Consider the following 27,776-nt stretch of genomic DNA (forward strand, 5'->3'; position numbering starts at 1 on the left):
GGTGGAAGGGCAGCCAGAGCCAACCAAAATAAAGCCTGAAGAGAGTGAAGTTAGCCTTCAAAATAAAAGCTGCACTATGGTATTTCCATGTTAATTATATGGCAAAACAATGTTTCTTTCTATGGTCAAAACTTGTATTTATATGGTAAAATATGGAATCAAACTCCAACCGTTCTAATGTCTGTTTACTGTAATAGTAGAAAAGGTTCTACCATATTTATGGTGAAATTCTGGCAACAACAGTTGCTAGTTTTATACCGTAAAAACATCCGTTATTTACATTCCTGCGTCTTAATTACCAAAAAAATGAACATTCCTCATTAACTCATGTTGCCTTACCCTTTTAATACATTATTGTCTTTACAAGTAACTAAATCAACAAGTGAACACATGCATCAGTAGCGAAGCATTATCATTCTTTATATTGAATCATTTAGTGCCATGCAATGACAACATTTTCACAACTTTGACATTTTTAGATTACATGAAAAATCTAAATTTAGTCTTTAAGTCAGCATTTTTGCAAAATGATGAGAAAAGCTAACAAATATTTTGTTACACTTAGTTCTGCACAATCTGAAATGCTCCATATTTCAGCCTCTTTTCTCAACATACTGTAATTATTGTGTCAAGCTCTGTGCTATGTGCTGTGAGGTTTCAGAGCATTATAGGATTATATTTCTGTCAAGGTTTTTTGAAACTAAGACGAAGGTGACATCGATCGTTTATAGCACGATAAATGCCTCCATATAACTTCAATTTATCTGTCATTAACGACATATCCAGGCTGACATATTGACAAGTGTTTGATGGTAAATGGGCTGCAATTATATATAGTGCTTTTATAGCAAAGTGGCTTTCATTACACATGCACACATTAATGGCGTTGCTCAAGGACACTTCAACATGTAGACAGAGGGAGATCCAACCATCATCATTGAGGAGAACAACTTCAACACACCACCAAACTGACCCAACAAATGTTCCCCTAAAATTGCCATTATCCATCCATCCATCCATCGTCTACTGCTTATCCGGGATCGGCTCGCGGGGGCAGCAGCTCCAGTAAGGAACCCCAATCTTCCCTTCTCCGGGCCACATCCTCCAGCTCCGACTGGGGGATCCTGAGGCGTTCCCAGTGAGGAGATATAATCTCTCCACAGAGTCCTGGGTCTTCCCCGGGGTCTCCTCCCAGCTGGACGTGCCTGGAACACCTCCCTAGGGAGGCGCCCAGGTGGCTCCTTACTAGATGAACCACCTCAACTGGCTCCTTTCAACGTAAAGGATTGCCATTAGGTCATCAAAATAATAATATATTTAAGGGAGTAGATGTTGACACACAAACAATCAAAATCAACACATCTGGAGATTTTTATTGTGTGTTTAAAAAAAAAGTTAATTCTATTTCCCAAGGATTTTAATTTAACAAAATTGTACAAATAAAGTTAAGCATTTATTTATTCTGATGAAAATAATAATAATAATAATAATAATAATAATAATAATAATAATAATAATAATAATAATAATTTAATTTAGATAGCCCCTTTCAAAATAAAGTTACAAAGTGCTTTACTTTAAAAAAAAAAAAGAAAAGTGTTAGACTGCACACTGCAAAAACAAATAAACAAAACAAAAACTATATTCAAGTAATTTTTCAGTCCAAAAAGTTTTTATTTCTGATATCGAATGAAAGAAATACTATTTTAAGCTGTTTCCGATTTAAAATGACGTATAGTTTTATAAATTAAACAACACTATTAAATGTCAGACAAATATTTAGTAATAAGAGAATGTAAATACTCAAAGTGGTACTTAAGTACAGAACTTGAGTAAATTACACAAAGCATTTCTGCACAACAACTTTGACTTTTATTCTGAAAGTTTGACAACAGGAAGTTCTCTACTAACCTGGGGGGCATTAAACCGCCGCTTTGACTTCCACACAGTAGTCTGTCCCGCCTCCTGCAGGTCCTCACCTGGGAGCACCTGTCTTACCTGTGCGCACACAGGTATCCGTGTTTGGGGGGAGTGTGACCTGCTATGGCGGAGTCCCAGCTGCTGTGCATGGACGATGAGCACGTCAACGAGAAGATCCCGGAGACCAAGCCGGAGTTTTACTACAGCGAGGAGCAGCGCGCCGCCCTGGAGCAGCTCCTGAGGAGCGGGGACGGAGCCTTCAAGATGCGGCTCAAGGAGGACAACATCAAGGACTTCCTCTCGGCCAGGGAGATCAGATTCCTCCGGAAAATGTTCCACGAGTACGACACGGACAGTGACTCCGAGTCCGGAGAGCAGGAGAAGTCCAAGAAGTCCTCCTGCGCGGACTCCGGGGTGCACTCCACCTACTGGCCCGAGATGTCCGACACCGAGGTGCCGTCTCTGGACATCGGCTGGCCGGGCAGCAGCGGCGTGTACAAGGGGGTGACCCGGGTGAGCGTGTACTCCCACCCGCCCAAAGAGCCCGGGCCGCACATCAAGGAGGTGGTGAGGAGGCTCATACAGGTGGCACACAAGGTAATCTTATTCTTTATAACCTTTATTCTAATGTGCATACTCTAACACACTAATGTGTCTGGATACTAAACCCAACTGTAGAACAAAAGGTAAGCATTTATTTATAACCTTTATTCTAATGTGCATTTATTTATTCTTTAACAATAACTTTATTTCTATAGCACCTTTCAAAATAAAGTTACAAAAAGCTTTACAATAAATGAAAAACAAAAACAAATTGATAGACTGCATACTGCAGAAACAAACAAACAAAATAAAATAAAATAAAAACTATATTCAAGTAATTTTTCAGTCCAAAACGTTTTAATTTCTAAAATTAAATTAAAGTAATCTACATTTACCAACCTGTTTCTAATCTAAATTAATGTGTGTTAATAATAGTGTAATTTTATAAATTAAACAACACTATAAGCCTACTTTTAATATTATTATTATTATTATTATTATTATTATTATTATTATTATTATTATTATTATTATTATTGAACATCAGTTTGCCTGATTTTATCCAACGTGTTAAGATTTAGTTAAATTATTATGTTTTTGTAAGAACTTTATTTTTGTGAGCATCACGAGGCAAACATGAGGCGATAGCAACAAAACTCATAACTTCATTAAAACAAATGCCACTAACAGTTATTGTTATGAATCAATTAATCTAAGTTTTCCAAAGTCAAAGGGGACATCTTCAAACTAGTCTTCAAATATCTAGTTTTGTCTAAATAAAAGTCCCAAACCCAAAGATATTCGATTAATGCAGTAAATATTCACATTTGCGAAGCTATAACTCAGGATTTCTTTGCTCTACACAATGAATTAAAGTCTAAAAACAATAATGCACGCACTGAAATTCATATGTCAAGTATGCATATGCAAATAACAAGAGACTAAATACATTTACAGATAAAGAACAGTTTGTTGTTTGCAATAAAGTAAAAGTAAAACACATTTATGACCACATGTAAATAACTTAATGTAAAACTTCTCGTCCTGTACTTCATGTCCCAGACCTACTGAGCCCACAGGCAGCCGAACAATACACGTGAAATATTCAAAATGATTGGCTACAGGTGATCATGTGACCGCTTCCTACAGGTGAAACAGACAAAGCCCCCCGGGCTGAGATTAGTTACCGTCACTCCACATGTCTTCATGAATACATGGCACAGCCCATAATGGATGATGGCGTGAGGTTTATTTTAATCCAAACAAGACATACTTTGATTTCATCTTAGCCAAAACATAAACAAAGGCTTTAAGTTGTTGAAAGTTCAAATAGAGCATTTAAAGGACAATTTAGTAGTGTAGTTACTTTTCACAACAAGTCAGTATCCGTTTTATAAAAGCAATAGCTCACGACAGGCCGTGGTATATGCTCATTACATCACAGTTAAGGGGGTTGTACCACGCCCCTTAACTGTGATATAATGAGCATATATCACGGCCTGTCGTGAGCTATTGCTTAAATATATATACATACATACATACATACATGCATACATGCACACATGCATACACACATACACACATACATACATACACACACACACATACTTACATACATACATACATCCATACATACACACACACATACTTACATGCATACATACATACATACATACATACATACATACATACATACATACATACATCCATACACACACACACACATACTTACATGCATACATACATACATACATACATACACACATACATACATACATCCATACACACACACACACATACTTACATACACACATACACACATACATACATACATACATACATACATACATACATACATACATACATACATACATACATACATCCATACACACACACACACATACATCCATACATACATACATACATACATACATACATACATACATACATACATACATCCATACACACACACACACATACATACATACATACATACACACATACACACATACATACATACTCGTGTGCATTTTCATACATCTTTGCATGAATAATTACTTTTAATCGTTCAACTAATTGATTAGTTGCAGCTGTAATATAATGTCAACATGTTTTTAAATGTATAGTTCTATCTTTTAAAAGGAAGAAAAAAAGATGGCTGTCTTAATGCTAAGCTAACGGCTACTAGCTGTAGTCTTTCATTCAACGGACAGATATGAGATCTACTCTGTATTTCCCAAAATCTCCAACTATTCTTTTAACTTAAGTTTTAATTGCTGTAATTCACATACATTTTCCAGATTCTGACAAGACTAAACATGTTTAGTTAACCCACGAATGTTTTACGAGGAACTGAAAAGTATAAATGTCAGTTAAGAGTTATTAACCAATATTTAAATTGTTATGGTCCTCTGCAGTGCACACACAGCTACTCTGTGTTTCATCTTGTAGGTTTATTCATGTGCTCATGCAGTAAATGTGCGAGGCTTAACGTGAGGCCTACCTGCATTCAGCTCTGTGTTGCATGAATAACTGTGATACGTCTTCATCACCTTGGTTTATAATCTTTACATCCTTTACATTTAATGGAAAAGAGGTTCCTGTTGAGCTGCACGAGTGACAACATTTTCTGTTTTCACACGACGAAATACAGTTTACGAATAGAACTGGCAGATTTACCTGTTCTATTTTACATAAAGTGCTTTGTTTTCCGATCAATGCGCTTTGATTACATCTTGAAAAGATACTAATCTATAACTCAAAATGTGTCTTTGCTCACATGAAGTCAGAGTATCTTCTGGAGGGTTAGACAAAAGGTACCTGACAGCTGACCTTTTGAATTGCTGCTGAAGTACTGTATGTTCAGTAAAATGCAGCACAATCAGATGCAGATAAAGAAAGACAGTCGGTACAGAAATATCCCCAGGCAGTCTTTTACTTCTTTTACATACCTGTAATACAAAACCCCTTATAAAACCGATGCAATGTGTCCAGAATCATATCTTGCACATGCAGTTTTCCAGTACGGCATAACAAGCGAAGGCATCAATTAAAAGCGTACATCAATGGGAGAGTCATATTCAAGTTTAAACAAGCTGACTAATACAAGGTGCAGACGAAGACGGTCTAAATGCCAGCTTCGCATCAGGACTTGCAGCAGAATGATAAAGATTTGCTCAGCCTCCCCCGCCATGTTCGGGTTTATAACTTCTTTATTTTCCCGTCACCCTCTGATTGATTGACCTCTGAGGTATGCAAGCTTCAGCTAAAGAGGCGAGCGTTCACGTGTGACGTGTAGCACCAGAGGCAACAGTTGCAGGATAAAGGTGACAGGGTTCGTTCTGACTGAATGGTTTCTCTTTCTCGAGGTGCAGAGTTGCAGTTATCCGTAAAAAGACTGTTCGACTGGTTAAGGGATCGGTTAGTCGGAGCTCTTTGAAAGCGACCAGGCTGCAGAGCTGTTATTGGTCAATAATTAGTCATACTTTAACACAATTAAAGGTATAAAATGTAACATTTCCGCATTATAGACTAGACCTATTTTATATATTTAGTTGAGTTGTTTACTTATATTATCCCAAATGTTTCCAACAATCTTCAAACCCATCGTTGTAGCCCCTTTGAGCATGTGTCAGTGTTGTGGTTGTCTTTTATAAATATAACTGACTAAGAACTCTGGCGGTCATCCAGGATTCATAGAACCGTAGTTACATACGTAACTTTTGTTTTTACTGGTTTAAATCACCTTGTCAGTTTGTTTTGGAGACGAGGCGATAAAAACCTCCTGAAATATGAACACTAAAATAATCCTAATCTGGGGAAACTGGCGGCAATGACAAACATTAATCCTCCGTTATTATCTGTTTACAGTAGCTTACTCCGGGCCATGACAACATAATTAACTGGCAGCCTGCTGAGATTCTTCCCCTTAAGGTGAAGTAAATTATCTACTTCTGAAAGCCTGCCAAATACTTCGGAGAGTGGCCTACTTATGAATTTCAATATGCTAAATTAAAATTGTCTTCTTACTAGAGCTATAGAAGATCCCAAATCAAGAGATAAAGCAAAGCGGTGTTTGGTTTGCAAGAAGGAAATAATTTTCAGGCCAGGTGTCAGGTGGATAATTATCTTTCTGGTTGAACTTCATTCAAGAGTAACTGCAGCGTTACAAGAAATCCCCCTGCAGTCTTCAAGTATAGATGGTTTAGTTTTGCACTCTTTATCCCTCTTAAACTATTTTTAATAAGGCACTCAGTGGTGGAATGTAACTAAGTACTTTACTTGAGCATTTCCATTTTGTACAACTTTATACTTCTACTCTACTACATCTCAGAGGTAAATATTGTCATTTTTACTCCACTGATAAAATCCTCCTCCTTAAGTTAAGTAAAGTGTTTAAAAAGCCTCTTGGATCAGCTGGAAAATGCATCGTCACAAAGCTGAAAACAGGCTGTTCTTCTGAGAAACTCTCACAAGACAAAGATACAAACATGATGATGTTATAGAATATGATGCATTGGGTTGATTGAACTACCAACAATATATATTAAGTTAAATTAAGTCATGTATAATAGTGAAACACTGGCTTCTTAACTCCTAGCAAGGAAGCAAATGCATGTTTCCTATCTCTCGCCGACTTGTTTCGAGTTCGCAACCTTTACGTTTTCTACTCTGATTACTGGCGGATTACAGCCATGCGTAAAGTGTAGCATATAGCTTTAACTTGTAACTACTCATGTAATCATCAAAACGTTGTTGGATTTCCACTGAAAGACGTGAAACTGTCTCCTTCCCTGGAAAAAATGTTTTTCTCCATACACAATCTAATAACCAGCGAGTATGTAAGATGAGTATTTGTTGACATATACCTAATTTAGTTTTATGCAAGGTTTACTTCAAATTCAACCAAGCTGTAGTCACACGTGAATCTGTCTGCCAGGAAAACTTGTTTGGAGGCTTTTGGATCAGGCCCAAACATGTAGACGAGTGCAGCAATAAGGAAATAAGCGTCACATCTAAATTGCACTCTAGGATATACAAACCTAGAATGGCTGTAAAATGCTTCACTGCAAATGCTCAATATGTTTGTTTAATGGAATATACAGCTTTAAACATACACTGAAAATAAGAGAACTAACACACTCTCCATTTTGATACTGTTTTCTGTATTGTAGTACAGTATGTAGACTACTAAATCATGCATCTTGTAATGGGGTGTTCTTCCTCAGCTCAGATCCTGTACTGGTAATGGGTTTTGAGCACAGACACTACTGTTAAAGATAATTAGGAGTGTTAATCCTAGCTGTTGTTGGACGCTGACAAACTCTTGAGTAACCTTTTCTTCGCCTGGAAAAACAAGTTCCACTGCCGCATCAACTGTTACTTCCTTGGTAAATAACCTTTCCGCTAAGTATCATAACACACTTATAATTAGTTGGTGCCTCAATGCCATTATGTTAACCAACAGTGGGAGTGGTGAAACATTTTCATGAGGCTTAATAGGCTGGTTATTTTTGCTGTTATAAAAGGCAGCAAGACGTAAGTCATCAAACACAGAGAAATCATCAGTAACGTGCACGCACACATTTTAACCAACCCGTCTGTGAATGTTTTACAGGTAATAGGTAAGAGGAAAAAGAATCCCGAAATACCAGAATAATATGGGCTAACAAGACAAATGTCTGTAGTGTCAGTGAAGGTGATTGTGACAAACCTACAAAAGGTTTGTCCTGCTGTCCAGTGGTGGAGGAAGTATCTCCTTTACTTTCCTTTAATTAAGTAGTAATCTTTAATTTAAAAGTAACTTCATTACAAAAGCAATACCTGCAATACCTGCAATGAAAATGTCACGTAAGTTTAAAATGTCCTTAAAATAAAAGTTATTATGAACACATTCCCCATGTGAGTGTAGTTTATGTAGATTAGAGTAGATTATGTGTGAGCAGTAGATGGCTAACTAAATAAACAGTTTAAATAATTAGCTAAAAGTAATGTATAAACTTTTGAAAAGGTTAGCTAAAAGATAAATTGTTGAAACGGTTAGCTAAAAATAACGGATCTTGGTCTTTGTGTATCTATAAAAGCTCTATATAAATTAAATGTATTATTATTATTAAAAGTCATAGATAAACAGTTAGCTTAAAGTATATTGTTGAAATCGTTTGCTAAAAGTAATGGATAAACAGTTGTAGTTAGCTTAAAGTAAAGGATAAACAGTTGTAGTTAGCTTAAAGTAATGGATAAACAGTTGTAGTTAGCTTAAAGTAATGGATAAACAGTTGTAGTTAGCTTAAAGTAATGGATAAACAGTTGTAGTTAGCTTAAAGTAATGGATAAACAGTTGTAGTTAGCTTAAAGTAATGGATAAACAGTTGTAGTTAGCTTAAAGTAATGGATAAACAGTTGTAGTTAGCTTAAAGTAATGGATAAACAGTTGTAGTTAGCTTAAAGTAATGGATAAACGGTTGTAGTTAGCTCAAAGTAATGGATAAAGTTAGCTAAAAGTAATGGATAAATGGTGAAATAGTTAGCTATCTTAAACTAATGGATAAATGGTGGAAATAGTGGATATTTGCTAAATTTTGCAAAAGAGTAAACAGATTAAATAGTTAGCTGAATGCTGGTAAATAGTTGATATTGATAACTGAATGTAAGGGATAAATGGTTGACATAATGGCAGTGCAATGTGGCTGTATGTCTGACAATCAGGGTTGGGAACCACTGGTTTAATAACGATGCATAATATTTTATAAATGTATCATATGAATTGGATGCACAATCTTAATCTGCAAAACCGCTGTCCAATAAGATGTCCAATATTTCCCTCTGAATTGTACTACATCGTGTCAAGACGCATAAAGTTACATTCCACCACTGCGGCTGTCCCTCTGCTTATCTGCATTTAAAGCTTCTCTGTTTGTGTTCCCCAGGTGGTGGCCATAGTCATGGACCTGCTGACAGACCTGCAGATCCTCCAGGACCTGCTGGATGCCTCGTCGCGGCGAGGGGTGGCTGTGTATGCGTTACTGGAAGCCACTGGAGTGCCCCACTTCCTGGATATGTGCACTAGGCTGCAGATTAATGCAGTGCATCTGAGGGTGAGCTCAGCAAACACTGGAGAGCATGACGGAGCGAGGAGGCTCCCTAATACAATTCACAAAGGGCGAACATGGAAAGTTTGACCGAAACCTCCTTGGTTCACTCCATTACGTCCTTTAGTTGACAATGGCAGCGGCTGCCATTATTATCATGGATTAAAAAGTACTATGTGTCTAAGACTCCATATTAGGGCCATTGTAGGTAAAAAAACAAAAACATTTGAATGCCGCACAGCTTATTGTATTTATGCGCAGTTGCAGATAAATATTAGGCTACACTCGCATTATTAATGAATTAGAGTAGGATGGTTTCTCAGTCGTGTAATCTAAACATTACCAATAACTCCAGAGAGTTGTAAAGTCCAAAAGTCAACGTTTATTGAAAAAAGTTCAGTTTTTATATTTTGCTTTAATCCATATTTGTTGGCATTTAGCCTTTAAAAAAACAACATCTTCCCAGCGGTCATAAGACTGTTTACTCTCCTGCCTGTGTCACACAAAGAGGCAGGAACCTGTATTAACATGGCAGCACCTTAAATTATAACCACAATAAGACTTTTTCTTTTCTTTTTAATGGATGATGCGTCATGAAATATGCCAACAGACATTCAAAGCTTCAAATGAGAAAAAACATTCGGTACAGCCCTATGAATTTTCTTAAAATGTTTAAATGGCTGGTATCCAACATCTTTTAGAGTAATGCTGAAATATTGATGCCTTTTGCCCCACCTATGTGTTTAAGGGTTAAATATAATCATGAATTAACATTTCATACATGTCTAACCTGAGAAATGTGGTTCAGAGCGAACAGCAGTTCACTGAGTCAGACTGTCATCCTATCTCCACAGGGACACAATACCCGGCCTTATCTGCTGTACGCTGCGTTTTGTAGCTCCAGCCTAGTTTAACTGGAGCACTGGCATACCTTGTTATAGTGGTGTCAGTTGATACGGCAGTGAAAGGCCTTTTCAGAACACTGGGCTCTGCTACTCTTACTTCTCACAAATGAACATTCATAGATCCTGAGAACAGATCCAAAGACTGTAACTCGATGCTTCAGCCGAGGAAAGCCTCCTCCCAGTGTGTCCGCTCAGTATTTACGTCTCCTTTTATTCCTGTTTCCTTTCTCTTCCCTCTAAGTAAACATATGTGGCTGAGTTTATTTTTTGAGAAAGTTGACTTTACGTTGCAAGGTACGACAGCGCAGTTTGACTTGGCACGTCTTTAGATCAGTCATGCATGATATGCTGTAGCTGGGGATGTTGGATAGCGGAGTGAGTTTACTCAGGCTCACCTTTGCTAAGCCGCTTGAAATGTGTAATCAAGTGGGTGTTTCTTTACAGAATCTCCGTGTGCGCATGGTGGGAGGTTCAGGGCTGGCCCTGTCGTTTGGAAAGCTGCCCGGGTCCTTGTGCTCCAAATACATGCTGGTGGATGGAGAGAAAGTCATGTTTGGGTCTTACAGGTGAGCATGAATATCCACATAATAACATTTCTATGACTATTCACAACCTGTAAGTACACAAACAGAACAGTAAAGTCTGTGTGCAACCTTTTCCAATCTCTAACAGTTTATGTTCATATTGACTTTTCTTTTACGTTTAGCTTCACAAGCTCTTATATCAGTGTGGCACTGGCCTTTAAGCATGAGTGAAGCCTACATACAGTACAACATAATATTTCCTCTCTAATCACTGCACATAGTATCAGTCATTAGAGAGACGTGTAATAAAAAATGACTAACTCGGCATTATTCAAACATATCAGATTAAAATCTATTCAAACTAAATTTCAGCTACCTGGCATACATAGAGGAAGAGACGCAGCGCAGGGAGAAAATGAAGGAACGCACGTGATAGTAAAGAGCATATTAGAGCTACGTTACGTCACCACTTACACCTTGCTTATAAAGTTCTGGTTATACTGTTGTATCCTCTGTGGAATAAAAGAGTTGGTTTAACTGCCAAAATCAACAGTGCTGCCAACTCTTTTCCAATCCGTGTAGCTCGCACTAGCTCCAAAAGTCATGCGCTCATTTGCATATTCAATGACACCCTCGCAAAAAGCTTAGTGGTTGCGTCGGCTCTCCTGGATGACTGCATCGTATGAATAAGTCACTCAGTTTGTCAAGTTGACAACACTAGTCCATCCCTGTAGGCCTCTCTCCAAAATATTAATTATGAACGTAAACATACCATTAGTTGGGATGCATTACCCTCACTAGCTTTTACTTGATATTCAGTTATTTAAAGCAGCTATCATTTATATTCTTTCACTGACGCTGCTGATTCTTCACTGCAGGACTGATTCCTTTTTCCATTCTCAGTTCCAAACATCTAAAGGCTTTAAATATGAAAACAAGTTTCTCTATCAGCTGCAGGCGATAACAACACAACAGAAAACCACTCAAACCAGCACACCAATGCCTCCTCAGAGACTTTCTGAAGCATGTTATACTTGTGGAATAACTGGAATGTTTTTTGCAGAACTCCTTTATCTATAGTTGGCGCTGCACATAAATATTTTGTTGTAGACAATCTTGCTGTCTATTGTGTTTATGGCACAGGCTGTGATACTAAGGTGTAATACTTTATCTCAGTACAGACATTTCCACGGAGCCAGGGAGTGGCAGAATAAAACATTAAGACAAAAAATATCTATATACAGTATATCGAGGCCAAGATTTACTCATTTCTGCGCACAAGATATAATTCGTCCCCTCAATTTAATCAGTTAGTTATTTGTGCACGCAAGATACTAATTTGTTGCCATGAGTTATAAATTGTGACCTCAATTTAATTAAATTGTTCCCACGCTTTGATTCATTTGTGGGTAGAAATGAAATAATTGAATCATTTTGGCAGTGCACAAGGACACGTCGTGCATTCTGCCACCTCCTGATTGTTTGTAGATAACTATAGATGGAGACTCTTTATTTGCCAGAGGACAGTGTAGGAAGAGGAGTGTTTTGCAAGGGATTAGTGCAAGTAAAAGACGAGGACATTGAGAGTTTGTGGATTATATAAGATTGGATGAGCAACACCTTTCCCAAAATGTCGAACATTTTCTTTACTGTTTCTAATTTTTTAACACTTTTACTTTTGAGTAAAATTCAAGCACTTTCAAGGTACCTCTACCAATAATTTCCAGACTGTCGTTTATTTGACCAGCTGTTCATATTAACTTTAATTGTATTTTTTGATCATGATTTAATGCTTAGAAACAACAAGCCGTGTAATCACCTTGAAACAGGGTTCCCGCGGATCCTTTAGAAATCTTAAAACGTTGTATTTTGTGCAGGAAGTGAGCGCAAAAGTCTTAATCCTTATTTACCTTAAACTGTTGGAACCCTGTGAACGGTTAACATTAAGCATTTTCAAACCCTGCATTGATTTAAATCCCTTTTTTCTCCTCCAGCTTCACCTGGAGTTCCTCTCGGATGGACAGGAACACGATCACCGTGATGTCAGGACAGATCGTGGACTCCTTCGATAATGACTTCCGGGAGCTGTACGCCGTGTCCGAGCAGGTGGACCTCTACAGGGAGTTCAACATCACCAAGCCGCCTATTTCTACGCCCATCAAGAAGCCAAATGTGGAGAAAATCCAGCCTCTGTCCGTCTCTATGTCTCGTTTTCAAATATCTGTCGGGGACTCCAGACAGGCCGACTTAAAGGTACCTGCACATAAATACCACAACCCTAAGTACTCTTTAGTTTTTGGGAACAGTACGGGCCTCACAGGTTCCCTACAAGACCTGTCGAAAGTGAGCGACTCGCTGATTCAGAGGAACGGCCTGCAGAACGGCGTCCTTCATACCAGTAGGAGGGACAAGGTGGACCAAGTCCCCCCTCAGAATCCTGGTTCCCCTGCAGAGGAGGATAACGAGGACGGAAAGGGAGGTTTGAAAAAGAACCAGGTTTTCGGCGCGAAGAAACAGCGCAGCTCCTTCAAGAACTTCCTGAAAGGCAGAGGAGCCAATAGCACAGAGACTATAGAGGAAGACGTGGTCACTCCTCAGACCCAGTCCCCCGTCCGTAAGGTGCCAGAGATGAATGGTATCGCAGGGGACGAGGTGGAGGACTCGTTTGAGGTCATTGAGAAACCGGGTCTACTGAAATCCATAATCAAGAAGCCCTCAAAGATCCTTCAGAGAAGCATGTCCCTGCAGACCATCAACACCGGAGACGAAGACGGTACGTCCTCGCGTAGTCTTTTATTGTTTTTGTTTCATTATGAGCCAAATCAGGGCTAATGGTTACTTTTATTAGCTATTCATGTGCAGATTATTTCTCTAAAATGTCAGAAAACGGAGAAAGATGCATATTAATATGCCACTGTTATTTCAAACATGACGATATTACGTAAACATCATATTCCTTTCGGATACTCTGATTTTGACCTTATTCCGAATGTAGCATTTTCCAATTCAGACATGTGGGATATGCCGGTATTATTCTGGGTTATCGGAGAATTCTTTGGTCATGTATACAGAGCATTAGGAATTTAATGAACTTGTTTTTACCGCAGCCTCTCACCTGTTTATGGCCAGCTCTGTGCATTGTACACAAACCAACTATAGACGCATGACTAAGACACAAATATCTCACAAATATCGCAACGCCCACCTTTCAAGAAGGGGCTTGAAGGAATGACAGAAGGAAGCTTGGTTTGCACGGTCGAACAAGTCCGCCCCTGGTGAACGAGGTGGAAAGAAATGCTAATATTAATTAATAAATGATATTATAATCCTATATATCTGGTCTTAGTTTCGTAATTAATCCGTCCTTTTTCCTCTTTTCTCAACAGGATCTAAAAGCAAGCAGCGTAATCAAAAGAGGAACTGCATCCAGTCTTGAGATCAAAGACAAGATGCCGGTCTTGAGTTGTAAAGAGCATCAGAGGATCTCTTGGTTAAACTCGCTGAGTCACTTACTGTAACCAGGTGACACTACTCTCGCTGGCCTGTTACACTTCAGGTGAAAGACGTTGTAGTTTAACTCGTCATGTGAGAAATAAACTGCTCCAGAGAATCTCAACATTGACGCCAAAGTGCTGATGGAGGGAGATTTCATCGCTATTGTTTTAGTTTTTTGTATTAAATTATTCTACAGTTAAAGGTATAGTTTGGATATTTCGGAGTGGGGTTGTATGAATCCATATTTATCTGTAGTCCGTGTATTTCCTGCAGTTTGCACGCCCTCAGTTTGGAGAAGCTGACAGTAGTACCAGCAGGAAGACAAACGATGTAGCCTACTGCTGTGGACGGGCGCAACACTTAAATGTATTTTATCCACCTAAAACAAGTGTAACTGTACGCTTTATTTAAAGTATTTTCACTGCTTTATCTCGCCGTCAGACAGCCTTTCTGATGGCGAACTGAAGCCGTTATTTATGCTCTCTTCAAAGCCTCCTTTGACAAAGGTCATTTTACCTCGCAGAACACGGGAGTTGCAACAGCTGCCTCGATCAGTTAGTCGGTTATTGAGTGACTTGAGGCCTTTACACTCCAGGTGTGTGGCAAATAAACAACAACAAAATGCAAAATACTCGCCCGCAAATCTTTCGCATCAAAACTATTCACATCGGCAGGGATACGAATTTGCGGCAGGATAGATTCGGGCGAGCTCATTCTTCAGAAAACAAATGATGGATTTAACGTCATTCTCTATGAAACGGGGCACGTCTAGGGCTTTTATTGTGAAAGTTAAGAATGGAAGTGGTGGATCTGGTATGCCCTGTTGAGAAGAGTAATAAAGTTCGGAACAAGTAGCCTCCATGTTGTTTTATAACCCTCAACAGTACAACTACACTGCTATAGTGTACATTTCGATGTGACGTCCGTTCCGCCCAACATGATTGGTTGACGGTCGCCTTTTCGCTGCGTGATTACGTTATTCAGGACAAAAACAGTTTGATAAAAAAATATATCGTCGTACAAATTAACCGCATGAAAAAAACACCCCAGGTGTGTAAAGACCTTCAGAATAATACCGCTTTATTTCAGGTGTTTAAAATGTGTTCTACTATAACTAACACCCTGACTATTACCATGTACTTCATACCACCCCACTTCAAAACATCCGAACTATCCCTTTAAGTGTTTGTTTTTATATGTAAGGCTTGAACCTGATCTCCACAGAGCGGCCGAGGCACCGCTGATTATGACATCACACCTGGTTGCTGTGGAGACGGGAGAAGTGTGCTGTTTGTCCCCGAGTGTCGCTTTACAGACTGAGGACCCTTAGTAACAGAATAAGTGTTCGTCAGTGCGTCGTGCAGGCTGTGAATAATGAACGCCGTGCTGAGTGTGTTGACACAGCGCTGCTTTGTTTCTTCAGCGCACTGTGACGACTTTGTATGTTTACACTTTGGGTTTATTCACTGGCAGAGATTAAAAATGTGAATCCTTGAGAACCACTTGACATGCAAATAATCCTAATTTTGTAACAGAAAATTAATTAAAGAAATTTGAAAGAACTGGTTTGTGTGATTTTAAAATGTCAAGTAAAGTTAAAATATGTGGAATTCTGCACAAAGTTAGATTCAGGTACGTTACTATCGGTCTACCTGAAGAGAACATGTTCTGTTGTGTGACTTCATCTGCACAAACACACAAAGTGTTTCACTCAGTGCACACTAATTAAAATAGGCATGTTATTTGTTAACGAGCCTTTTATAAAATGTAAATACATTTAAATTAATTAATCTAAAATAAATTCAAGGACCCCACTTTGAGAGTTTATGCAACACACAATATTTCCCTCTTTTGGTGCAATAATAATTGTAATTTCTGTATTTATTATATTCTACGTATTGGATTTTAATAAGGAAGGTCTTTGAGAAGCTGAAGAGGCCTTTAAGCTTTTAAAAATAAGTTTATATTTCACATTAAATCAATTGGAGGAAATGTATTTCTCACATCAGCAAAAAGAGGTTGTTCTTTGGGTGTGTACCTTCTCTCAGGAAACCACGCTGTGTTATCACAGCATCACACACTCACGACAAGAAAAGCCTTTTTCACATCCGATACTCGGACTTCTCAGTATTTTAACTTCTCACATTAATACAAAGATGAAGAGAGTCAGTGCGTCACAGGGAAAATTCATATTTGAACATGAAAGAAGAAATGATGATGGAGCTCCATCTGCTGGAGAAACAGATTTACAATAAAACTTTATTTTACAAGTATTTAGATTCTTCCATCAACATAAAGTGATTAAATTATACTCCGTCATGATAAAATACAAGTTCAAGCTAAATAAAATATTATGTACAATTACAATTACACAAACAGTGTTCATAAGTTAATTTTAAAACGTGACAGGATCTGATTAGTTTCTGCTTTTTCACTTTATATTTTGAATGTACATGATTCGATGAGTAAAAATGTGTTAAACTCATTTAAAGCTTAAAAACGACATTATTAACAGAAACATTGTTTATACAGGTGTACAAATGCCAAATACACATTTAAATATTCTAATATGAAGTAATTTCTCAAAATTGCATACAGACGTGTCTTTGTGTTTGTTTTTAGTCTATTTGTCATTTTCAGTCTTGTTTTAGCCATTTTGCATTTCCTTTTAGTCTATTACATCTCTTTGAGGTCATTTTGAGTCTTGTTTTAGTCATTTTGCATCTCTTTGAGGCACTTTTATGTCTTGTTTTAGTCATTTTGCATCTCTTTTCAGTCTTTTTGCATCTCTGGGGTTATTTAGAGTCTTGTTTAATCATCTTGAGTCTCTTTATAGAAGCTTTGAGTCTCTTTTCAGCCTTTTTACATCTCTTTGTGGACAGTTTGAGTCTTGTTTTAGTCATTTTGCATCTCTGTGGTGTAATTTTGAATCTTGTTTAGTCATAATGCATCTCTTTTTAGTCATCTCTTCATGGATGTTTTTGTAGTTGTTTTTCTTTTTTGGGGTCATTTTGAATTTCTTTCACACAATAAATGTTACTTGATGCAGAGTTTTGGTCGAAGGGGCCTGGACCTGAAGGCCTGTTCAGTAATCCATCTATAACACTAACAAACCAACTTCCTTTCACCTTCGGACTCTGGTGGCAGATGTTTGTCAGCAGGATTGTCAGTTCCTGAAGTCGGTGCAGTAGTGCGTGCAAGTAATGTGAAGACTTTACATCGCAAGCCACAAATAGTTCAATTTTCACTTTTTACACTTGTTACTTCCCAAGTTGTACCTTTCTTTGAAATGCTCTGAGATTCATGAGTTTTATTTTTCTGAAGAGTCTCCGTCATAAAGTGACAGGATGATTCGTCCAGGATCCAAATGTTGTTTCTTCTGATGTCTTGTGTTTCAGTCTATGAGGAAGTGTTGCCGATGACCTTCCTCTTTCGTAGAGACACCAGGTCATAAAACGGGTCTTTGGTGATGCTCGCCCTGAAAGAGAAGATTGAGATTCAGTGTGGAACCCAGTACAGCTCCTCTGGGCTGCAACTAATGATTGTTTTCACCATGTCTTCATCTGTTGAGTCTATAAAATGTCAGAGAATAGTGAAAATGTCACAATTTCCCAGAACCCAAGTTTATATCTTCAAATGATTTGATTTCAACTGGAACAAGACTTCTTTCCAGTTTACCAACACAGCTAAATTAAATTGTGTGTTTATGGTGGAGAATTAGATGTGATGATTGATACCACTGGTTGGTAAATATAAAGCTACAGCCAGCGAGCGGTTAGCTTAGCTTAGCTGTCCAAACGTAATCAAATCAGCTTACTAACACCTTTAAGAGTCACCAACTAACATGTTATATCTTATTTGTTTGATAGTGTAAAAATTATTGAACTATTTCTTGGACCTGAGATATTTTTCAGACATTTAAAAGAAATATATCGGACACTTATTGTTTTCTATATATTTTACCTTATAATTTTCGGATATTTTCCTGACATTTCTCACAGATTTGACGAAGTTATTAAATCATTTTTGGTTAACTTTTCATATATTTTTCACATATTCTTCATTTTTCTAATAATTTTCAAAATTTCTCAAATATGTTTCACATATTTTTCAAAACATTTTCATATATTTGGGCATTTTCCACTTTTTTTGAATATTTTAACACATATCTCATCCAAGCCAAGAAATAGTTAACATACGTACATAACCCACCCGTAAATCTAAACTGCCCTTTTAGATTTAGGATGACAAATGTGAAGGTTTGGAGGTGAGATGATCGTCTTTGTAGCTTGCTTTAAGTCTCTGTGACCATGTGTTTTATCTTCAACCTTGACAAACTGGAGTCACATGTCCTCCCGTGTGACCTCCGCAGCATCTACGTCTCTCACCTGATCGCATCTATCCAGGCGTCCCGTTCTTCTGCGCCGGCTGCACTGAGCTTATAGGACTGATGTTTACCCTGCACCACTCTGCCTTTGTTCTCCGTCTTGCAGGCCTTGATCTTTTGTCCTTTAGGGTTATATAACTCCAGACAATACTGTTCAAACACACAGAAAGACACACATGTGGCACTGTTACTTTGTGCATATGCTTTCTGTTTATTTTATTAGTCTTCTGATTGCCTCGTGACTCACTGTTTGAGCCTTTGTGTTAGAAATTAATTTAGCAGCTGCTGTATGATTCATCACGTTGTGTGGCAACTGATTATGTTTTATTAATTTATTTTATTTATTTCATTAGGGACAGAGCACGTTAATGAACATGAGTATAAAAAATACAAGATGTAAACATGTCACAGTTGGCAAGAACGCTAATGTACATCAACAAGTAGAAAAGACTAAATACATTGTGCAACATGTCAAAACCCTTTACATATACTTAATATTATGCATGAAATCCTTATATTGCTTATAAAAATCTTAAAAATTCCCAAAATATTTTCTTTTAAGCTGCTCTGGAGACATTATTTTAAGAGATTTTATCATTAGCTCTAATCTGGATTATTATTTGTTTCGTCACAATGTCTTATTTTATTTTTGTACTTACTGTCTGGTGACCTTTAAGTAAAAAGTTTAATGCAAATGTTTTTTATTCCAAGCAAAATTACTTGAATCCTTCATCCACTACAGTTTAAATCTATTTTTAAGCAAAATCAGACTTTTAAAAACTAAAATATGTGTGAGGAAATTTAACAATCCTTCATAAACTGTAAAAATAAAATATACTTTACCTGTTTGCTTGTGTCTTGTAGCCTCCTGACACACAGGTTCTCCAGAGGAATAATCCCGATCGGGTCTTTATCCTGCAGAAAGAGGCGGATATACAACACCGATTTAACATTTCAACCACCTGTAGGATGTTTTTCATTTACATATTCTATTTGTTACCCGCAGAAAGACACTTACTGTGGTGTATTCAAAGTAGTACAAGCAGCTGTCTGTCAAGATGAACCACCTCCTCTTCCAGGTTTTAACTCGGCCACCTTCAACAAAGACAACAAAGATTTAGGGAGTTGTAATATCCTCTCAATACGACGGCATATTACGGCCATTGTAGTGAGAAATAAAACAATTACGGACCCGGGGGTGGGGGTAATATTCAGAGAAAAAACTCAGAATTTATGAGATTAATGTCTTAAATTTACACAAAAGAAACGTATAACTTTATGAGAACAAAACTTAAATATTCTTGAGATTATAGTAAATGTATGACTTTATAATCTCAGAGAATATAAAAAAAAAAAGATTCTCGTAAATGTACCCCCCTCCCCCTGGCTCCGTTATTTATTCAGATTATTTTATGATACAAAAATCATCCTCATCTCACCCATTTTGAGGAGCCAGCCTTCTCTGTCTGGATTAAAAAATGTCAGCGTGAGGTCGTTCCCATCATCCTCCGGGATTTTGAACGGCTCGCTGCGGATGCTTGCGTACAGTTTCTGAGAAGAGATATCAGTTCAACATCAAATGTCATTAAGTCTGATTTTCCTTAAAATTGATTGAGTGGTCCAGATTGATAAATAGCACTACAGGTAAGAGGGTGAACTGTCCCTTTAAGACACAGGTATTGGTATAAGCATCAGACCGTGAGCAGCTCGATGGGCAGGTCCGCCCCGTTGTTGATTCCTCTGTTCATGGAAACAAATCGCTGCAGGCTGGGTTTGTCTTTCACGTTGGGGTTGTGGAGACTCGTGTTGAGCATGATGATGGCAAACGACAGGATGTAGCAAGTGTCTGTTACACACACAATGCAGAAAACCACAGTTATTTTCCTCAGCTGTGCATCGTCAAATAAAAATCCATTTGTTGTTCTTACCTGTGGATTGGAAGACCCCTGGGTTACAGTCGCAGTAGCGAGTTGCAAACGCCTCCATCATCCTGTCAATCTTCTGAGCTTCTCCCGGGAGACGAAAGCTCCATAGAAACTGCCTGCAAGACAGCGGAAGAGTAAAAAAAAACACACTCAAAATGTCAAACACATGCTGGGAAGAAGGAGGAGGAGGATTTCTACATCTTCAGAAAAAAACAAGACTAAAGGTAAAAACTGCTGCAACATTTCATGCTGACTTTCAAAGTTATTCTGTGAGACAAACCTCAGCGCCTGCACCAGATTCAGGTCTGAGAATTCATGCAGGCCCACAAACGCTTTCAGTGTCTGCAGATGCATTTCCTCCCTGTGTGAACGTCAAGAAATAAAAATAGCAATATAAAACTAAAGGTCTACATACAGTACAACATATAAGCAGACAGCTAGTGGCTAATGACTTGTGACGGCACATCATTCAAAGTGACCATTCCTCTTATGATGCATGACTTTAAGCCTTAATATAAATTAAACAGGTGAGGTATATAAAAGTTCGCCTCCAGTACACTTGTCATAAATAGCTATATATGAGCTATATGGATTTTGTTCCAGGTTGTAAACATGTTTATTTCTGCTGTAAGGTCTATGGGGATTGACTCCAGCCTCAAAAAGCCTGTAGTAAATATGACGGGAGCAAAAGGAGGGAGTCAGGTGACGTAGTAAGGGTGACAAACCCCATATAGGGAAGAGGTCGGGGTAGATGGACGGGTCAAACAAGAGAAAACCAAAACTCAACGTGTAACAAATGTACTTATTTTAACCCAAACTATGATCTTTTTCTAAACTTAACCACGTAGTTTTGTTCAACGTACAGTACCTATCTCCCAAGAAGTTTCCGATGGCGGTCTTGTTCAGTCCCTCCTCTTTGTAAAGAAACTCGGCCACGGACTCAGCTCGCCATTCCAGCAGATCATTTTCAACCAAGTACTGGACGCCCTGAAGGAAAACCAGGAGCATGCAAATCAGTAATGTCCATGTTTACACAGACGCAATTGTTTTTATATAGTATAGATTAGTTGTTCAGGTTTAGGGTTATGCAACCACAACAGCAACCAGAGGGGCAGCTCAGCCAAAGACTGCAAATGGCCCTGACATGCAAGCTTTCATTATAACACTGGCCAAAGCTCGTTTCAATTCTAATCAGCGCTGCTACAGAGAAATATTTCTTCTTCTCCTTTTGAGTCACTGTCGTCATTAATCACCAGAAAAGGAAGATGACAAAGGTTAAATGAATATTGCACGTTGCATTTATCATTAAATCTCAAAGGATGTTCAGAGCCAAATATGACCTTTTCTTTGAGTGTGCACTCCTGCTAAGTAGTTATTCAAATCAATTACACTACAGACCCCTTTCACCCCAACAAGTCTTAAAACTTCTCATCCTCCCACTCGTACGTATCCTCAGGCCTGAGACGCAGGCCGAGGGACTCAGTTTTTAACTGAGGACGTATAGAGGAAGCAACGAATAAGACGGAGGTCGCTGTGGTGAAGTGGCGCTTCTGCATCTCTTCCGGGAACAGGATGTGGTTCTTCTCGCTTATTCAGTCATCCTCTGCGTCTGTGCAGAGTTTGCATTTCTGCACATCACCGCACACACACACACACACACACGCACACACACACACAATCCACATCCGCTCAGTGTGGAGTTATAGTCACTGTCATCTGGCTGTTGACCTTCAGTTCCAGAGGAGCCGAAGTGAGGGAAAGTTTGTTTTCACCTTTACTGCTACTTTTCCTTTTCCACTTAAAGTGTTGAATAAAATGGCATGAAGCATGTCAGGACCAAAGATGACGTTACACCATGAAAGTGTTGTGTATGCTGTTGTGTGTTGGTCACGTGTACTTGAGTATTTTCATTTTCTTCTACTTCATTAAATGTATTTGATAACTTTTATTTAGGCTACACTTTGCAGATTTATTAATAGGCCTTCATAATACAAATTAACTAATAAATAATTACATATTATTTATAGAATAAGCTACCGAGCAGTATATAAAGGAATACTTTAGTATTTTTACACTGTAGTATTGCCAGTAAAAGATCTGAGTAATACATATAAACTCACCTTTTTGTGGTTCATGTTGAATTTCTTTTTCCCACGTAAGAATCTCCTGTTCCTTGCATAATTTTTACTGCAACAGAAGACAACAATTTTCGTTATAAATGTACATATACACTTTTACACGACAAAAAAACTGTTTTATCTTTTTGTATTATATTTGTAAATGTGTGATTTCTGGATCTGGGTACAGCATTACGTTATTGCAGTTTGGGTATATTTATATGACATGAAATAATAGAGAAATGTCAAACTCAAAGGCATTTTCTGAATGTTTCGTGACAGTGTATTTTGTTCGGTGTTGAGGGTGTGTGGGGTTGGGGCAGCAGTAGCCAAGTGAGAAAATGTGGTTACCATGCCAGTAACACAGTTATAGGGAAATGCAACATCACACCAATGATACAGTATATTATCATCCCCCTCTGAAAGCTTCGACAAAAGTAACAGTCCCAATAGGGCCTATGTAGTTAGGCAGCCACATGCACATATTCTCAAAATGACTACATATACCCCTGGATGACCACCCAGGGGTATATGTAGGCTACATAAACAGTGTTTATCCATTATTTTAAGCTAACTATTTGAACTGTTTAATCATTACTTTAAGCTAACTATTTCAACTGTTTAATCATTACTTTAAGCTAACTATTTCAACTGTTTAATCATTACTTTAAGCTAACTATTTCAACTGTTTATCCATTACTTTAAGCTAACTATTTCAACTGTTTAATCATTACTTTAAGCTAACTATTTCAACTGTTTATTCATTACTTTAAGCTAACTATTTCAACTGTTTATCCATTATTTTAAGCTAACTATTTCAACTGTTTAATCATTACTTTAAGCTAACTATTTCAACTGTTTATTCATTACTTTAAGCTAACTATTTCAACTGTTTATCCATTACTTTAAGCTAACTATTTGAACTGTTTAATCATTACTTTAAGCTAACTATTTCAACTGTTTAATCATTACTTTAAGCTTAGTATTTCAACTGTTTATCCATTACTTTAAGCTAACTATTTCAACTGTTTAATCATTACTTTAAGCTAACTATTTCAACTGTTTATCCATTACTTTAAGCTAACTATTTCAACTGTTTAATCATTACTTTAAGCTAACTATTTCAACTGTTTAATCATTACTTTAAGCTTAGTATTTCAACTGTTTATCCATTACTTTAAGCTAACTATTTCAACTGTTTAATCATTACTTTAAGCTTAGTATTTCAACTGTTTATCCATTACTTTAAGCTAACTATTTCAACTGTTTAATCATTACTTTAAGCTAACTATTTCAACTGTTTAATCATTACTTTAAGCTAACTATTTCAACTGTTTAATCATTACTTTAAGCTAACTATTTCAACTGTTTATCCATTAGGCTACTTTAAGCCTTAAATTAATGGATAAACAGTTGAAATACTTAGCTTAAAGTAGCCTAATGGATAAACACTTGACAAAAAAGGCTGGTAACTACTGCTGTAGGCTATGTGAAGCATTTTCATGAAAGTATTAAAAGCATCAGGGTGAAAGGTTTAAGTGGCAGGTTTAAAGATTGAACTGCAGAGCCAGCATCTGATGGAAAATATTTTGGACTTCTGAAAAATAAAAATCCCTTCACTTTTCTTATATGACTTTGTCAAACTTTGGCATTAGCTACATGTTGAGTGGGAGTCTGCCAGTGTCACCTAAATAAGAAAAGGCCATGCTGACTCATAGAGAAGCTGATGTAAACACTTTGCAAAGAAGACTCACTTCTGCTCCTTCAGTACAGTATTGTGGATATCTGGCATGACGTGATTGATCTCCAGCCTCAGCTTCTGAGAGAGGGAGTTGAGAAAGAGAGCGTTAGCTTGGCAACACGTTTTGTCATTATTACAGACACCTGTGGACTCAATGGTACATGATTCAGGGCCAGTTGGTCCCCCACAGTTTAAAATTTCAATTAAAACTTGGTGAATGAAACGCCTTTGTGCTGCGAAAACCTCTGTTGAGGCGAAAAGCTCTGTTGAGGCTGCCAGGAGTGGGTGCAGAATAATGAGGAAGACCTTGGAGGGACATATGCACCACAGTACCTGAATGTCATCCAGCAGATCAAACTTGTGAATCTTGATGCTGTCATCCTGCCTCCTCTCTTCTCGGGGAAGGTTTAGTGGATCTATGGGACAAGTGGATTTCAGGATGGTGGCATATATATTTGCTGCAGTCAGAAGACATGCAGCAGCACTGTGGAGTTTCTTGACAACCTCGCTCACGCCTACGCTCGTTCTCTCATCGACCAGCATGCATCACAACTTCATCCTGCACTAATTAGAGAAGTGGTCAATGAATGACAGAAGGAAAATGGCTAAAAATATTTGTTTCCCTTCCTCTTTCTAAGAAATCAGGTTGAGTTTGACTGCATTGTGGTCATTAAAGTACAATTCATCCTAATCTGTGGGTGATTTTGAACAGGAAGAGGATTTGGTGCATAATAATAGCAAGTTAGACGCACAATATGTAATTTTACTAGGGGTCAAAACAATAACAAAAGAGTTTGGTGATGTCATGAAGCAGCGTGGGATCATTGGATTTGTTGTCTTCACCACCACTGACGTCATTGCTGTCAGCTTCAGGGCCAGTTGATTAAAACCGGTAAAAACACTGAATAAAGCAGTTTCATGTTAAAAAGCATTGCTTCTCGGTTCGTGTGACGTTTTCTCAGCTTGTTTCTCTGATAACTTAAAATCCAGACATCCGATGACTAAAATCCATCATCCAGTTAAAATATAGAGTTAAAAACAATTAAAATCTAAAGAGTTTAAAGTAAAAATGTGGCTTGAAACTGGATAAAAGGTAAATTTATGACAGTTCTGGCAGACAAACACTCTGCATGCGCAGAGGGGATACGACGTCTTTACAGACTGGATGGATTTCTCTATGAAAATTGTTGGAAACATTTGGGATAGTACACAACTGTAGACATTTTAATTTTGAAGTTACATATCATACCTTTAATGAATCAGGTTCATTCTGAGTGCATTGTGGCCATTAAAGTACAATTAATCTGAATTTTTGGAATAATTATAGGAAGGTTTGTGACCTAAAACATGTAAATTAACAGCATTTTAAGTGACTTGTATAGATTAATACTTTAAATCATCTCAGAACTGCCTTGATATTAGTTTTTGCGCAGCAGCTTTCTATAATAATATTGATTAAAAAGAATAATAATAATAATAGCGTACCTTTCCCCCAGAGGAAGCTGTCTTTTCTACGTATAGCCATGCTGTTGATGGTGCAGAGCGACTGACGGCTGCACAGGAAACAAAACTGAGACTGAGACTGAGAAAAGGGCCAGCACTGGCTTTCCATGACACTGAGGAGACTCAACAGCCTCTTACTACATTTCTGGTGACGTGCACGACAAAATGTTGACATGCACTCTGTTTGTGTGTGTGTGTGTGTGTGTGTGTGGAGATTTCTTTAAGAAACAGAGACATCATTCATACCCTTCAACTTTACAACATCACTATTACACATGTATTATTACAAATACTACAGCTCTACAAAAAGAGCTACTATTACTACAAACATCATTGAGTGCCTTACAAAATAACAGGATAAAATATAACAAATACGCACAAAGATGCTACGTTAGGAGCCAAATTATATATGTTTTGATGTACTTTGTACTGTATAGTAGGGAGCAAGTAACCGTGTCATTTGTTTCTAAGACGTGGTGTTAAACATATCGTCTTCAGCAGGAAGGAAACAACTTCAACACAGCGCGGCTTCTTTCATTTCTAAATATGGCGCCCCATCTAGTGGAGCTTCACACCTCAGAGAATATAAAATACAAAGATGGATGGATTACTGAACGCTGAGCACAGACACAGGGGCTCTAAGTGTCAGGGGCCCTCCTGGCCTTTATGGCACAAAGAAACAGAAAACGACTACAAAGAGACCAAAACAACAACGAAGTGATAGAAAACTGCTGCAAAGAAAACAAAATGTGCAAAAAGAGACACAAAATGACTGCAAAGAGACACAAAATGACTGCAAAGACACACAAAATGACTGCAAAGACACACAAAATGACTGCAAAGACACACAAAATGACTACAAAGAGACACAAAATGACTACAAAGAGACACAAAATGTGCAAAAAGAGACACAAAATGACTGCAAAGAGACACAAAATGACTGCAAAGACACACAAAATGACTACAAAGAGACATAGAATTTTACTTTATAGCTTTAGTAACTTTGCAAATGTAAATGATTAATACAAAATATAAATCAACTAGTAAATTATGATATAATTTTATAAATTAATTCACCTGGCAGCATATAAAGTGATTAAAATTTAGCTTTTTACCACACAACCAATTTTACCAGCTGCAATATTAGTGAAGTTAAAACATAAATCCATCAATAACTATAATCCAGTAATATAATTATTATGCAGAATGAATAGTTTTACTTTTGACACTTAAAATGTTAAAACTAATACTTTTAAGTAAGATTTTGAATGCAGGACTTGTAACAGAGTATTTCTACACTGTAGTATTACTTTTACTCAAGTAGAAGATCTGAGTACTTCTTCCACTGCTGCATATATTTAACTATTTTTACTCATAGCCTTGTGGATTATGTGAATGTTCTGATGGACAATTGTATTCTTATTTTGTTGCCAACATTGCCTCACTTCATTTTAATTTTTTCATCAACTTTAAGGTAAATGGTTGTGGAAGAAATAGATAACAACTTAAAATTGATTTTAGACAATGCAAGTCATCAAACTGTGCGTGGGTGCTTAGTTCTGTGCGATAAATCAGATATTATTTCTTCATGAGATCGGTTAAGCAGGATGTGAGTATGTTGTGTG

The 27,776-nt window shown here is 37.6% G+C and overlaps 2 protein-coding genes across 3 annotated transcripts; one reads left to right on the forward strand and one right to left on the reverse strand.

Moving 5' to 3' along the window:
- The first annotated feature begins 1,952 nt into the window (after nt 1–1,952).
- fam83fa (family with sequence similarity 83 member Fa) lies at nt 1,953–15,148 on the forward strand. The gene is made up of 5 exons (XM_029437675.1): nt 1,953–2,517; nt 9,393–9,560; nt 10,904–11,025; nt 12,978–13,756; nt 14,370–15,148. The coding sequence occupies exons 1-5, from the start codon at nt 2,044–2,046 to the stop codon at nt 14,417–14,419; spliced, it is 1,593 nt and encodes a 530-aa protein (XP_029293535.1). The 5' UTR covers nt 1,953–2,043; the 3' UTR covers nt 14,420–15,148.
- A 2,197-nt stretch (nt 15,149–17,345) lies between these two features.
- LOC115012201 (cytohesin-4-like) lies at nt 17,346–26,271 on the reverse strand. Of its 2 annotated transcripts, XM_029437676.1 has the most exons (13): nt 26,134–26,271; nt 24,982–25,064; nt 24,662–24,726; nt 22,911–22,977; nt 21,659–21,777; nt 21,071–21,151; nt 20,794–20,906; nt 20,563–20,711; nt 20,305–20,416; nt 19,884–19,960; nt 19,709–19,780; nt 18,867–19,015; nt 17,346–17,956 (listed from the first exon to the last, which is right to left on the reverse strand). In XM_029437676.1, exons 1-13 carry the CDS (start codon nt 26,258–26,260, stop codon nt 17,878–17,880), a joined length of 1,293 nt encoding a protein of 430 aa, XP_029293536.1. In that variant the 5' UTR covers nt 26,261–26,271; the 3' UTR covers nt 17,346–17,877. The 2 variants fall into 2 exon arrangements, with proteins under 2 accessions (XP_029293536.1, XP_029293537.1); XM_029437677.1 differs by lacking the exons at nt 24,982–25,064; nt 26,134–26,271 and having other exon boundaries at nt 21,659–22,418; nt 24,662–24,711.
- Between the last annotated feature and the right edge of the window lie 1,505 nt (nt 26,272–27,776).

This window comes from Cottoperca gobio, chromosome 8 (genome assembly GCF_900634415.1).
Source record: "Cottoperca gobio chromosome 8, fCotGob3.1, whole genome shotgun sequence".
Lineage (NCBI taxonomy): Eukaryota > Metazoa > Chordata > Actinopteri > Perciformes > Bovichtidae > Cottoperca > Cottoperca gobio.

What these genes read in the sequence shown, in the direction of transcription:
- fam83fa (XM_029437675.1), top strand. Translation starts at nt 2,044, where the DNA reads ATGGCGGAGTCCCAGCTGCTGTGCATGGACGATGAGCACGTCAACGAG. An exon ending in GTCATGTTTGGGTCTTACAG is followed by an intron (nt 11,026 to 12,977) that starts GTGAGCATGAAT and finishes TTTCTCCTCCAG; the next exon opens with CTTCACCTGGAGTTCCTCTC. An exon ending in CAACACCGGAGACGAAGACG is followed by an intron (nt 13,757 to 14,369) that starts GTACGTCCTCGC and finishes TTTTCTCAACAG; the next exon opens with GATCTAAAAGCAAGCAGCGT.
- LOC115012201 (XM_029437676.1), bottom strand. Translation starts at nt 26,260, where the DNA reads ATGGAAAGCCAGTGCTGGCCCTTTTCTCAGTCTCAGTCTCAGTTTTGT. An exon ending in ATCTGCTGGATGACATTCAG is followed by an intron (nt 24,727 to 24,981) that starts GTACTGTGGTGC and finishes TCCCTCTCTCAG; the next exon opens with AAGCTGAGGCTGGAGATCAA. An exon ending in TCAACATGAACCACAAAAAG is followed by an intron (nt 21,778 to 22,910) that starts GTGAGTTTATAT and finishes GTTTTCCTTCAG; the next exon opens with GGCGTCCAGTACTTGGTTGA.